General features: G+C 35.4%; 2 protein-coding genes across 2 annotated transcripts in view; both read right to left on the reverse strand.

Annotated features, from left to right (window-relative positions):
* caskin2 (CASK interacting protein 2) overlaps positions 1 to 14673 on the reverse strand; it is a 97825-nt gene that overhangs the window by 55079 nt on the left and 28073 nt on the right.
* LOC130238296 (uncharacterized) lies at positions 7809 to 14323 on the reverse strand. Its single transcript, XM_056469256.1, has 5 exons — positions 14190 to 14323; positions 10301 to 11304; positions 9968 to 10123; positions 9031 to 9129; positions 7809 to 8669 (listed from the first exon to the last, which is right to left on the reverse strand). Exons 2-5 carry the CDS (start codon positions 11300 to 11302, stop codon positions 8370 to 8372), a joined length of 1557 nt encoding a protein of 518 aa, XP_056325231.1. The 5' UTR covers positions 11303 to 11304; positions 14190 to 14323; the 3' UTR covers positions 7809 to 8369.

Genomic DNA, 14673 nt, shown 5'->3' on the forward strand with positions numbered 1-14673 from the left:
GTCAATTTTTTTGTGTGTGTGGCCAATTTATTTCAAATTTCTAACAAACCTCTAGGTCCACAACAACGATGGTCAAACAAGCCCACCAAGTTTGATTCCAAATAGACTTGCATTAATTTTGTTTAATAAGCTGAAATTTCATTGGTCTACAGCATCTGTGTTTTACAATATCACCAGTGCTCTCATAGTGGTGGGTGCCAACTTGGACAAAGACGCTGTGTGCCAATTTTCAAGTTTTGGAAAGTTTCAAATCTCTATAACTTATAGTTTGATGTGCACAATCAGTTTAATGACAAAATAGTGATCTTTGGAATTTTTTAACTATTTCAATAGGGTTTCAGCACTATTGTAACCATTTATTTTTCTTTTAACAGGTCTTTTTCATTCATTTTTTTACATTTAAAAAGTCCTTTGTGTAAAAATATTTAAAGGCAATATTTAATAGGCCACATTTTCAGAAGGACATCGGTAACCAAACTAGCTGATGTAACCAATTTGTTTCCTTAGTAAAAAAAAAAAAAAAAATGTGATGGGTCAATGGGGACCATTTGTTTACAATAATTTTTCAAAATATCTTCTTTTGTATATAAAAAAAAACAGGGCTGGGTAATTAATTGAAAAGTAATCGAAATCAACATTCAGAACAAATTTAAATTTGTCCAGGTTGATTTTGAATTACCTTCCCTATCCTGTGTGGAGTCATGTGACCCCACTCATGTACAAGACATGTTGTAAAAATGTAGCTGCTGAACTGAAAAATGTTCAGCACTTTGTAGCCACATCTGATCTCTGGTGAAGCAGGACGATGGACCCATTCTTGAGCCTTACTTTGCACTACGCTGATGATAATTGGAAGCTGCACCAGACATGCATGAGATGGCATATTTTCTATTACATTCTGTTCTTTAATTTAGAAGAGATACTGCTTATTTTCCACTTTTAATATGAAAAACATTGAAAATAATTTATTTTGTTTTCAAAAGTGCAAGTTATTTATTTTCACTTTTTATATAAGAAAAATGTGACTGTTTTAGGCAATGTGTGTTTTAAGTTCAGTTGTTCAACATTCAATGTTTAATAAATAATCATAGATAGTAGATAGTGTGTTTCCTACAATTATTTTAATGTCAAGAAATGCACCCTTCATTCAAAAATCTGTCACTTGTAATATGTGAGCATATTTACTGTACAAAACCTGTCAATGAACTACGAGAGCAAAAAAAAAATGTGATCAATAAATAAAATAATCATTCATTAATCATTATAGAGGTAAAATGTTCAATTAATTGAGATTTTGAGTTTCAAAATTGAAAAAAAATCGCCCAGCCCTAAAGGAAACCCATACACATTTGTAACGACTTGGGGAATGAGGATTAATAATTAGTGTGTAAAATAGTTTTTTTTGGTGAACTACCCCATTTTCCTACTGGTTAAGGACATGCAAGCTTTTTTTGAACATATTTTATACCTCTGGTCTTTTACTTGTACCACCAATGTGCTCCAACAAGCCCTTTCATGTAGAGAAGAAAACCAACCCCTGTATCTCACATATATACAACTTCACACGCATCACCTCCCACGGAGACCCTCATAACTTCAGTGGAACTTGATTAAAATGATATGAGGGCATGAGTTTTGTGAAGCTAACAATGGAAAATAGAAAAAAGCCCCCTGCAGCTATCGTTCAGCAGCCACAGAGGATGGAAGTGAGTAAAGCTGATGATTAATATGACACGTATCTGAAGAACGATGTGTTCAGTCTATCGTTCGGCACACCCTATCTGATCCAGACTTCTTAAACATATCCACTAGGGACACCTCTATTACACATCATTGTGTCACCGTATGAATACTACTGTGCGTTTTATAAATATCCTGCTGGGCTTTGACAAATTATTATGAACTATTACTGTATTAAATATAAAAGAAGAAAAGCTGATAAGAACAAAAAAGATTGAAAGAATGAAAAAAATGCTCAAAATAAAAGATGAGTGAGATAGATAGAAAGAATGAGTAAAAATAAATGAAAGCCAGACTAAAAAAAAAAAGAGACAAAAAGAACCAAAAAAAGACATGAAGAGCAAAAGATAAAAAGAATAAAACTAAAAACAGACAGAAATATAAAGAAATAGATACACAGACAGATGAAAAGAAAAGAACAAAGAACAAAAGACATTTAGTAAGAAAATGACAAAAAAATGAAAGAAATTGATGATCAAAAAACTAAAGTAAATGGAAAAAAAGACTGACAAAAAGAAAAAAAAATTAAAGCCAGAAAAATAGAAAGTTAGAAAAAAATTATTAAAAAAACATGAGCAAAAATAAAAAAGAACAAAAGACAGAAAGAAAGAAAACAAAAGATAAGTTAGACATAATGTACAAGAGACCGAAAGAAAAAGAAAAAGAAAGAAAGAAAGAAAGAAAGAAAAGAAAAAGAAAGAAAGAAAGAAAGAAAGAAAGAAAGAGAGACAGAAAGAAAGAAAGAGAGAGACAGAAAGAAAGAAAGAAAGAAAGAAAGAAAGAAAGAAAGAAAGAAAGAAAGAAAGAAAGAAAGAAAGAAAGAAAGAAAGAAAGAAAGAAAAGAAGAAGAAAGAAAGAAAGAAAGAAAGAAAGAAAGAAAGAAAGAAAGAAAGAAAGAAAGAAAGAAAGAAAGAAAGAAAGAAAGAGAGAAAGAAAGAAAGAGAGAAAGAAAGAAAGAAAGAAAGAAAGAAAGAAAGAAAGAAAGAAAGAAAGAAAGAAAGAAAGAAAGAAAGAAAGAAAGAAAGAAAGAAAGAAAGAAAGAAGAAAGAGAAAGAAAGAAGAAAAAAGAGAAAGAAAGAAAGAAAGAAAGAAAGAAAGAAAGAAAGAAAGAAAGAAAGAAGAAAAAAAGAAAGAAAGAAAGAAAGAAAGAAAGAAAGAAAGCGCACAGTGCCAGTAGCAGTGATGAATAATGAAATGTTTTTCCTCCACCTCAGCTGCAGGTCCCTCAGGAGTGGCTGTCTCAGTTCTTCGCCTGCTGCATGAAAGCACAAATTAGCACTGATGCTAATGTGAGGCCCTCAACTTCATCGAGATCCGCTTTCAACTTTCTGCCACTTTTGTCTCTCAAGACTAATGGGACACCCAAACTCAACAGCAGCAGACTGAGCACACGCCGTACAAAACCTTGTACATCTTACCCAGAGCACGGGGAAACGAGATTTACATAAAAACACACGTTAACCAACACTATTCCCTCTAATGTTGTCCCAAATAGCCTATGAGAGTTGTCTGAATAAACAGTTATGTTATCTTACTGCGTGCTCCCAGCATGGTGTTCAGCATGGAAATGTTATCAGATTACTGTTTCTTGTTTGTTGAATATTTATGTCGATGTTGCCATCATCGCTGTTGGGTCTCTGCTCAATTGTGAGACTGAAAATTCACATTTTTGATTTGTTGTCAGGGTTATTAGAGGGATAGTTCACCAAAAAATTAAATTGTACTCACTATTTACTTATCCCCAAGTGACTCCAAACAGTTCATTTCAGTTAAATTTTTTGCTGAAAACAATAAAAATAGATATTTTGAAGAAAGCCTCTATGGAAGCCAAGGGTTACCAGTGGGGATGTCCCAATAGGGTATATGCAGAAGTATGCTAAAGGACTTTACATTTGTCAGTAACCTGGGTTAAGCGTTTCCGGTGAACTGTATGCCATTGCAAAATCGGCACGTTTAAGGTTTAAACGTTTAAAAAAATCAGCTATCTCCACTGGCTGAGTGATATCCCATATAAAGTGGGTCTCAGATTGCACAAGAAGCACTGTATTAAATTACACTTTCCCCGCCATGTCTTTATAATATGAGCATTTATTTCACCCCAGTATATTCAATAGAGCTTCTGCAGTAGCCTGCTGATTCTGACAGGCGCGTGTGAGTAAACGGCCTTTTGTCTCGTTTTACGCTTGAACAACTAAATGAATGTCAACGTCTATTTAACTGATTGTATTTTAATTACATTACAACATCAATGCTGTAAAAGGAACCGTATAAAATGGAAAACAGTCACATAAACCGTTCATTGGAAGTTTATCAATATGAAAAGACACACTAGCTCCGCATATACCCTATCAGTTTATTTTTGCCCTCAAGTCAGAGTCATTTGATTTTGAGTATCTACCGATACCGAATGCGATCCGATACTTCGATAATACATAAAAAAATAAAGCAGCGCGAAGAAACAGATCCAGGATGTTCCTTATTTTTTATTTAATTCAACTTACTTTAACATTCAACAACCCGTTTACAACTTGTTAACAAACAAACAGAGCACTTCTGTGAAGTAGCTTGAACAATCAAGTAATAACATAAGTTCTTCACTTTTGGACTGCAACAGTAAATATTTAAAAAATCGAATATAAAAATCAAATAGCACCTCAACTTAAAACACTCGTCAGGCAATCTCAAGTGTACATATCTCACATTTTGCTAGGGCAATGTTGTCATCAACTTTGTAATACGTCTAGACCGCGCTTCCTGCTTCAAGCTGCTTCCATGTTCTACTTTGTCGGCATTTAACCAACAGCATCTCTGCAACGAAGTGATGTCATGCCGCATGCACTGCTGTTTCTGTGTGAAGTCGAGAGAGAGGTCTAACTCTGTGCCACCGCATAACTGTAGATGTGTTAAAAATAATGAGAATATACTGTATATCTGAGGCCTGATCGGGAGGTAACGTCCGATTCCGATCGAGCCTGAAACCGCGTGATTGGGCCCAATTTCCAATCATGTGATCAGATCTGGACATCCCTAGTTATCGGCCATCCAGCTTTCTTCAAAATATCTTCTTTTGTGTTCAACAGAAGAAAGAAACTCATAAAAGATCGAAACAAGCAATCTTTAGTAATGTAAATGTTGACAATTTTCATTTTCAGAAGAACTCTCTTTAAGCCCATGTAAACACTCATCCGGAAGCATAGTATTTTTTACATTTTGGCCTTGTGTCCACATGAAGATAGAGCACTTGTACTGCGAAAACGTTTTGAAGACACTCCCAATGATGACAAATTTAACAATAATAGGGCTGCGCTATTAATCAATAGCGATTTTCATGTGCATCTTATCAGTTAAAGTAAACCTCCACTGGCTGCTGTCAGATGGAGGTGCATTTACTACTCAGATTTGTAGTCAGTGGAGTAGCCAGCATGGGCCCAATGCACGAAAATGATTGACCTTATTCTACAATGGGAACATGCGCTCGTTTTTGCGATTGCTTTAGAACTTTCGATGTAGTTGCGGATGGGAGAAATGACTAGGAATAATAAACAGCAGAAAACGATCAAACTACTTCCTCTCCAAATAAGTGTGTTCATGACTATACAGACAAAGTAGAATAATATAATAAGAAACCATCAGTTTTTATCAAGCAGCAAAACTAGCTGTTTTAACTTCTAAAAATGAATAGAAGTGAATGAGACCGGAAGTCTAGAGCCAAAAAGATTCAAATGACTGCGGCCACTCGTACATGAAGAATAAGACCTCATCTCCATGATGATGTAGTTGAAAAGTCAGGGGGCGATGATGAAGTTGTAGAGCATGTGTGTTGATTGTGGTTACGACAATAAAGTTTAAAAGCAGAGGTGGGGACTTCATGTGTCCCAACATGTCCCGGCTTAGGGACCCTCATATGCCAGGGCCATATGCACTCTGTCACAGTCCACTCTATGCATGTAAGGTTTAGAATCAGCACACCTCATGAGGCCAGAGATTTTAACATTTACCAAAGATTTTACTAAATAACCTCCATTAGGCTAGCCCAAAACCTCATTCCCATCTGGGTCACGGCACTGCTCTGAACAGGATTTAAACCTGCATCTCTGAGATCAGAGGCAATCGTGCTAGCAAGACAATCAATGCACTATGGCTCCTGCTATCTCCTACTGTCTGACATCGACACTCTGAATGGGATTTATACCAGTGGCAAGCTCGGACATGAAAGTTTTTGTAAAAGCTTGAAAACTGTAAATATGTGGATGGAGAGTGTTTTGAAATGAAAACACTCCTCCAGGACTTCCATTTCCACACATCTCCAACATTGGAGGTGAACGTGCAATCAAGGAATCAAGGACTATAGATTTATTTTTTCATTTCTGAACGGTTTCTTTTTACATTATATACACAACATCATCAACAGCATCAGCTTGAAGAGCCCAGCAGTTCAATATACAGTTTATGTATATATATATATATATATATATATATATATATATATATAAATATAAATCAATATATCTTTGCAATCTATATGGCCCATACGTAAACAATTCTAGCAACATTTTAGTTGATTGTGCAACTATATCTCTATTGGAGGTGTCAGTGTGGTTAAAAAAAAAACACTATAATATTTACTATAAATTACTGTAGTAAATTTTCATGTGGGTGTCTGACAACAGAAAAAAATCTGGTAACAGATATCGCAGCCTCTGTTAATTTTTAACTTTGCACTTTTATTACTATTTATTAAGGATGTGCATTTTCACATTCTGACTGCAATACCTAATTATTCAATTGTTAAAATGACTATAATTAAATGAAATATTCTTAAGAATAAAATATTATTCATCTATTGGAAGAGTGTACTTGCGTTGTGATGATATTACATTGTCATTCTTCATAATACAATGAATGTAAAATATATTGCTCATAACCAGGGCCAGACAGAATCTGTGAACATTTTTTACAATTTCTGCACAGAATTTCGTTAAAAATCTGCGGATTTATGCGCAACTATTTTGTGAGTATCATCCTGTAACTGTACTGTATCAAACTGTATTGTAAATAAATCATGTGAACATTTTCATATTACTCAATATTATTTTCTGACTATAATTAAATGAAATATTCTTATGAATAAATTATTATTTGTCTATTGGAAGAGTGCACTTGCGTTATGATGATATTATATTGTCACTGGCATTATTTAATAAGTGGCATAAAATGGTCTTAAAATGACAATAATATCGTTTATCGCAATATAATATGGTGCAACATATTGTAAAACAAAAAATAGATATCGTGACAGGCCTAGAATGATTCAATTATTATCAAATGCGTATTCCTTTTCTACATCATATTCCTTTAAACAACAATAAAAATGCACATTAATACACGTTGCAGCTTTAGCCCTAGAGCCACAGTCCACTTTTTTTAAGAGTGATCAGAGCTTTGGATCTGCGGCTGACTTTAAATGTCTGAGCTTTGATTTCAAACAGTGCTGGTAGCTCAAAGCAAGAAGGAATCATGTGAAGAGTCAGGGGAATACAAGTCAAACCATGCCACATTGCGTTTGACCAAGTTTGAGCTATAATACTTGAAAGTTTGAAAGAATCTTTGACTCTTAGCCAAGCATCTATACACATTGTTCTTCCAGTTTGCACACACTGTAAAAACTGTTACTTAGATTTTACTCAAAAAAATTAAGGCAACATTTTCCAACTACTTTTTGTAAGTTTAGTGAACTTCTTGTTATTTTAATTTGGTAAAAATCAATATTATTTATTTTACTGTATGCAAAAAAATTAAGTAGAGTCTACAATATAAAGCAAAATATTTGAGTTTAACCAATGTGACAAAGCTCAGTAAATTTACCCAATCATACTTAGTTAAAATAAGTAACATTTAAAATATAAAACTAAACTTTTTGATTTTAGTTAAATAATTTTTTTACTTTTTAATTTAGAATTTTTTTTTTCTTCAGTCCAATTGAAATAATTAGTTAGCATTGTCATAACTTTAATTAATAAAGAAAGAGATATTAGTTTCCAATGTTTATTACTCTATAACAGCTGCCATATACAAACAATTGGATGCAGTTTCTGAAATTACAAATTACAGAAACTTCTCATTTTTAAATGCAACATAGAACACCTTTTAAGTGCAATCTGTGTCCTCTTAACACTAACATTAAAGTACAGTCACTCTTGACCTAAGCAATTTACATAAACAGCCTGACTTGTGTGTACAGTACAATACATTTTCATGTAACATATGTTAAAACATGTTAAACTAATAACAGAACATGTTTAAAGTGCAATCTGTGCTATATTGCAATAAAACATTTGAAATTGAAATAAAATAAAATAAAGGGCCTCTGACCTCAGTATTTGACATAACAAAACAAACTTCAGCAAATCAAGTGCCCAGAAGCTGGACACTTATCCAGGAACTGAAGAAGTCTGTGCTTGACTACCACATTGCTTTTAGTTAAACAGCCCATCGAACAAGAGTGAAGCAGCAAAGAAACAGAACCTCTGAGACTCAGCCAATTAACAATTAAACATTCACAACAATCTTCTGGAAAACTCAATAAAAACACAAGATTGCCATTTAGTGTGAGGCTGGCAGTTGACCAACTAACTCAGAAGTTTGTTTTTGAGTGTCATGAATCGGGAAGAAGGCTTTGGGCGCAGTGTGTCAAGTCCCACAAAAAGTCTTTGGAACACCTCAAATGTTTTGCAAAGTTGTGGTGGATACTGCAAGTTCAGAGCATATGTCATCCCCAGAAGCAAGCAACATGCCCTGGCCAGATTTCCAAGATCAGTAAGCACCGGAATTCCCTCAATGATGATGCCCACTGCATCTGGTTCACAGCAGACATATATCTGCATATTGCGCATGTTCAAGTCCTCATGGACACTGCTCTCCGTTTTTCCCTGTATGAGAATAAACAGAACAATAAGTGTCAAAACTGAAAATGCCACTCTTACAGTTATAGTGTCAGATGATTATGACTCTAAAAGTCGAAAAAACACTGCAAAATGTAAAACAAGGATTTGCAGTTGAAAAATATGACAGTATTTTTTAAATCAAGTCTGCAACTGGACAACCAAAATGTTAATTTGGGACCCTGGTTCCTGCACATACATCTGGGTGTTTGTAGGTGTGTTTTGAACCGTAACAATATTTGTTTTTAGACATGGTAGCTAATCCCTAACTCTAGTCTCGTACGATATCTCAGGGAGACATAAGATTGATATTGAAAAAGTCTAACCATGTTTTTTAAACAATACTTACAATGTAGTCAGAGATGAGCTCTTGCCCACTCTCTCCCATGTATTCAATGAGGCATCTCAGAGTCACGTCTCTTTTCTTCACCACAGAGGTACTCGGATCCTATAGTTGATAAGTCAATAATGAAAAATTGATTCTTGAAGGGAATACAACTACAAACGTACAATGCCATTATCAGTGTGGTTCTGTACTAGAGCTATATATATATATATATATATATATATATATATATATATATATATATATATATATATATATATACACACACAGTTGAAGTCAGAATTATTAGCCCCAACACCCATCCCCCCCCCCCCGTTAAATTTTTTTCCCCAAATTCTGTTTAATGGAGAGATGATTATTTTTTTCCCAACACTTTTCTAATCATAATAGTTTTAATAACTCATTTCTAATAACTGATTTATTTTATCTTTGCCATGATGACAGTAAATAATATTTGACTAGATATTTTTAAGACAATTCTATACAGTTCAAAGTGAAATTTAAAGGCTTAACTAGGTTAATTAGTTTAACTAGGCAGGTTAGGGTAATTAGGCAAGTTATTGTATAATGATGGTTTGTTCTGTAAACTATCGAAAAAAATATAGCTTAGAGGGGCTAATAATTTTGATAATATTGATCGTATTTAAAAACTGCTTTTATTCTAGCCGAAATAAAACAAATAAGACTTCCTCCAGTAGAAAAAATATTATTTGTTAAACATCATTTGGGAAATATTAAAAAAAAGAAAATAACATTTAAAGAGGGACTAATAATTCTGACTTCAACTGTGTATACACACACACACACACACACTTTTTATTTATCTTTAATTTATTAGGATTAATAAAAATTATTTTTATTATTTACTCACAAGACAAGTAAATAAAAGAACTTATTGCATTAATATGCATCTACAACACTGTTACCACTTTTGCCTCACCTGTATCAGTTCCAATAACAAGTTCTTGATGCGTTGACCAGCTGCTCCACCCTTCGCACTAAACAGGTCAAGAAGTTTTGGAGTGTACTTGTCCAGCTGGGACATAAACATTGATTCTAGTGGAACTGCAGTACACCTTCGGAATTCTTCATTTATCTGTAATACATAAATTGTTTGACTGTTATTTGGAACACGTAAGATGTGTAATTAATTGGCAACCTTTCATTCTTAAACCGCCTTAGGAGTGTCTAGCATCACATTCTAGCAACTTTGTTCACTATTTTCCTTTAAACAAAAACTGAGTGAGCATCATGTCAGTGATAAATCATTTACCTGGAATGGTTCAAAGAGGGCAGGCCATCTTTCTTTCAATTTTGGTACATCTGGGGACTGGGCAACCACTTCCATTCTTCTGCAGCTATACGTCCTGGCCATCATGTCATTTATGCTTTTGACATCCCTTTTCTTGCTGGCTTCTATTAACTCAAGTCTCACATTCTCAAGGCTGTTATCTGTATCACCTGAAGGGTGCTGAGGCAGGAAATTTACTTCTGCCCTCTTTGGTTTTTTGATGTTTTTAGCAGGTTTTCTCTCATCTCCCACCTTGTGTTTCATTGAGTTTATCAGGAGTTCAGGACTTCCCAATGCTTTGCGTTTGGTACGATAGTTTCCACATTTGTATTTCAGGCTTTGTTGCCACCCATAAATTCCATTAAAAGATCCCGGTTCCTTCAAACAGGGATGCTTTTCTATTAGTGCCTGTGCTACTGCAGATCTCTGGGCATCATTGGGGTATGCTGTATAGCAAAACATGGCCTCTGCCAGGCGCTCCAAGATATCTGCTTTGACACTGGGTGATGTCAGTAGGGTGCCATCTCTTAAATAAATCTCATTACCTTGACTCAAAGCCAGCTCAGTATTGTGTGAGAAAGTTGGAATTGGAAATACAGCAGGCCATGGATATTGTCTTTCAGAGGGTGAAGGAGAGAGAATCACAGTATCATCTGAGACGTCAGAGTGTGTCACAGACTCTGATAAAGAGCACACACTGGAGGCATCAGGGGTGCTTTCCTGGGGAACAACAGTCAGTGTTATGTTTAACGGAACATACACTACTTTCAGTGTGTCTTTATCTTTAAGTTCCTTTGTGGTCGTTAGAGTGAAAAAGTCATTAAACTCTTCATCTTTGTACTGAACACTGATTTCAGTGGTGATGGCAAATTGTTCTTGGATGGCTGCAACCAATTCATCAACAGTTGAGGGTATGCCACTTTTGAGTGTAAGTTTTTTGACCTCGTGATCAATGAGGACCCGGAATCTGACTGTTGGTTCCATCTCTAGAAAGGTAGAAGAAACAATTATACAAAGTCATACTCAACACTGGAGACAGATGTAGCGCTTTAATGTCACCATGAGCTTTTCTGCAACAATATAGGCTGACAGGGGACAAACATCACTAAGCCTTTGTTGTTCAACAAGAGTTATGTGATCAGTCTTCTCAAGATGAAATCCACGATAGTGTTCATCATACCAGGACATGAGTGTTTTCACAATAAAATGCACCTTTTCCCCAAAAAGGGCAATTTGGACAATCTCTGCAAAATCAGGAAGACCAGCAGTACCACCATAGGCCACGATCATGCCTTTTGAGTACCTTGTTCCATGAAAGGTGACTGTATCAGCCAGCTGTACTTGAGACTGACAAGGAAACAGATGCTTGATTGATTCCTGAACATTTACATGCAGTACATCCAATGGAACTGATGTGACTCTTACAACGCTTAGAGCAGGCACAACTGTTGTGGAATGCAGGTGATGACTTATCATAAGCTGATGCTTTGTGGCCAGAGAAAGGAGAATGTTCTTAAAGTTGCCAGTGTGTCTCACAATCTGCTTAAATTGGCTGTGCTTTGCTTCAAATCTCATTGTCCAGAAAGCAATCACAGGCCCAAAAGCATTTATTAATGCAGGATAGTGTTCTAAGAAGTGGTGCTTTGGGATTAACCCTTCATTAGGAAATACTTCTTGGAATCTATGTCGGTGTTCGGAAATTTTTGAGTCAAGATATGCAATACTTTCTTTGTTGTGAACTGGGGCAACAACAAGTTCAATGATGTCTTTTAAAGACATAAGTAGAAGCCAGGCTGGATCATTCAAAGGTATTCTTTGTCCAATAATGAATGGCAGCAGTCGTATGAGGGCCCAATTTTCATGTGCATTCCCTCCAATCCTCTTTTTTGAGGAAAAGGTTGTAGGCAATGGCTGAGGACAATCAGTTTTGTCAGCCCATTTATACGGAAATTGTGTGATGGCACTGTTAAGTTCACTGAAAGTGAAATATTTCTTTGAAATAAAAACACTGAAGCACAGAGCTAATTCCAAAGGAACAATGCCTTCAAAAATGTCGTGCAATATATCGGGTGGATAGCCAGTCACACAGTGGAAATAGCTCAGATTTTCAGTAAGTGGGCAGGCATTTTTTACACCGTAACAGTGTGTCAAAGCTGGATTTTCTTTAACAGTCGATAAATGAGTGGCATGATTCTCTTTGGTCCGAGCAGAAAATGCACCTGACCTCACCTCCTTTCTTTGAAATTCTGATCGTTCTCCAAGACAAAATCTGCAAATGAATGGTCCACAAAAATTTTCCACAAGTCCACAAATGGAATGTGCCCCAAGATTATCAGCGACTACACAAAACACAGAGCCTTTAACATGTTGTCCAAGACTGGAAATGTAGACACCGTCACTCTCCAAAATGGCAATGTCTTTTAACAAAGGAGCAAGCACTTCAGCGTAGCCAAATTTTTTGATGTCAACTGCTTTGCATAAAAGGGCCAAGTATACAGAGTTAAGAGTGGATCGCAATGAATGAGGGATGTTGCCAAAGGCCCAGTATACAGCTGTGATTTTATGCTTTTTTCTTGATGTACCCAGGGGGTTACAAATTTCAAAGTCATCTACATACAACACAAGTGCAATTCTTAGCTCTTCAGAATAAAAAGAATTCTCTTTATAGACTGTACCATCACGGTATGATCCATAATAAATAGATGACAACTGGTCCTGTTCTTTGCTCAGAACTTTTTCTCTAAGATTTTCTTTACCCAAAATATGAACTAAGGACTGGCGAATTGGTATATACTGGAAACTTCTCTTTTCATTTGGATTAAGGATGTATTCAGTGGGCTCAACGACTTCAAAGTTTTCTTTATAATACTGTCGCCTTCTAAATGATGATGAAAGAGGACCACCAGCACTAAGTGCTGTGCTTAGTGGATTTGATTCGCACAATTCTTCCACTAGAGATGTAACAAACGTGTCAGTAATCGTACAATTATGTTTCTTTAAGTGTGAAACAACAATATCTCTTATTGCAGTAATGGATGCAGAACTTACTATGAAGTGAAGATCATCTACTAGTTCATCAATGCACCGAATTGAAACATTATGAACACTTTCTAATTTCAAAAGGAGGGATGCTATGTACTCTACAACCACACTGCTTCCATTATCCTCTTCATAGTGAACATCTGAGCCAGAGCCTAGGTAATTGCCATCACTGTGAACATGATCCTCTTCACAGGCTTCAAAAACTAGTGACTCCTCCTGTTCAGTTAACTGTCTTTCACCAATAATGCCTGGTTTAAAATCTTGTGAAGTATGTGGCGTATGCTTCCTGTGTTTGTGTGTCGCGAAAGTCCCATACACATTTGTTTGGTGATTGCACCCAGCAAAAACACACTTTACAGTCTCGTTATTCTTCAGATGATGACCAATATGTTCAAAAAACTCTTTTTCGCTAGGGAATCCAGATTTTTGACATAATAGGCAGGTAAAGAAAAGAGTTACTTGAGGTGAGTTAAGTGAGTCAACTCCTGGATGTTGTCGTGACAAGTGACAGCGGAGGCTACTCCAGTTTTTAAAAGTGCATGGGCAATCTATATGTATACAAGGCAAGGCATGAGCATGTCCAAATGTCCCATGATGCAGTCTATAATGTTTTAGTATATCAGTCTTTGTTGGTACAACAGTGCTGCATAATTTACAAGGCCATTCCATCTATTATTAAAAATAGAGAGGGATGTCATTTATAATTACTTATTTTCTTTTTTTTAACTCTTAATAACTGACTTTTGGTTATCTTAATTCCTCTAAATGACAGATAACAACAAACATCTGAAACATTTAACTCAATTCCACCTGTTACTAAAAAGCTTACCTACTCCATGAACTGCTCCTGCCTGTAGATCTGATGGTCTTCTAAAAAAGCAACACAAATAAAAGAAGAGTTTAGGAAAATATCAGGATCATTGATGTTATTGCAATGCAAAATTGTTTAGTCTTTTTAGTTGAACAAATGGTTTAAGGAAAAATAAAACATTTCAAACAAATATATCAAAAGATTAAGTTAGAACGTTTAAATTATTATGATAAATTGCAGAGAGAGGCGCAAAAAAATGTTTTCATCTTTTTTTAATCAAGCAGGAACAACAAATGTAATTACAAACATATCAGTTAACGTAACTTTTACAGTTTTTCTCAGTGGCTTTGGTGCATTTCTCACAACAATATTTACATTTGCACAACACTTCATGCATATCTCAAAACAATTAGTCATTTGTGCACATAATAGTAGCAGTTTCTCAATCTTTTCAACAAATTACAAGTGCTTTTGGACATGCATCAACTGCTTTCATACGACT

This window comes from Danio aesculapii, chromosome 12, assembly GCF_903798145.1.
Source record: "Danio aesculapii chromosome 12, fDanAes4.1, whole genome shotgun sequence".
Classification (NCBI taxonomy): Eukaryota; Metazoa; Chordata; class Actinopteri; order Cypriniformes; family Danionidae; genus Danio; species Danio aesculapii.

Excerpts from the sequence above, each read along its gene's own strand:
- LOC130238296 (XM_056469256.1), bottom strand. The coding sequence starts at position 11,302 with ATGGAACCAACAGTCAGATTCCGGGTCCTCATTGATCACGAGGTCAAA. Across the intron at positions 10,124-10,300 it reads CCCTCTTTGAACCATTCCAG|ATAAATGAAGAATTCCGAAG; the intron begins GTAAATGATTTA and ends TATGTATTACAG. Across the intron at positions 8,670-9,030 it reads AGCTCATCTCTGACTACATT|GGAAAAACGGAGAGCAGTGT; the intron begins GTAAGTATTGTT and ends ATTCTCATACAG.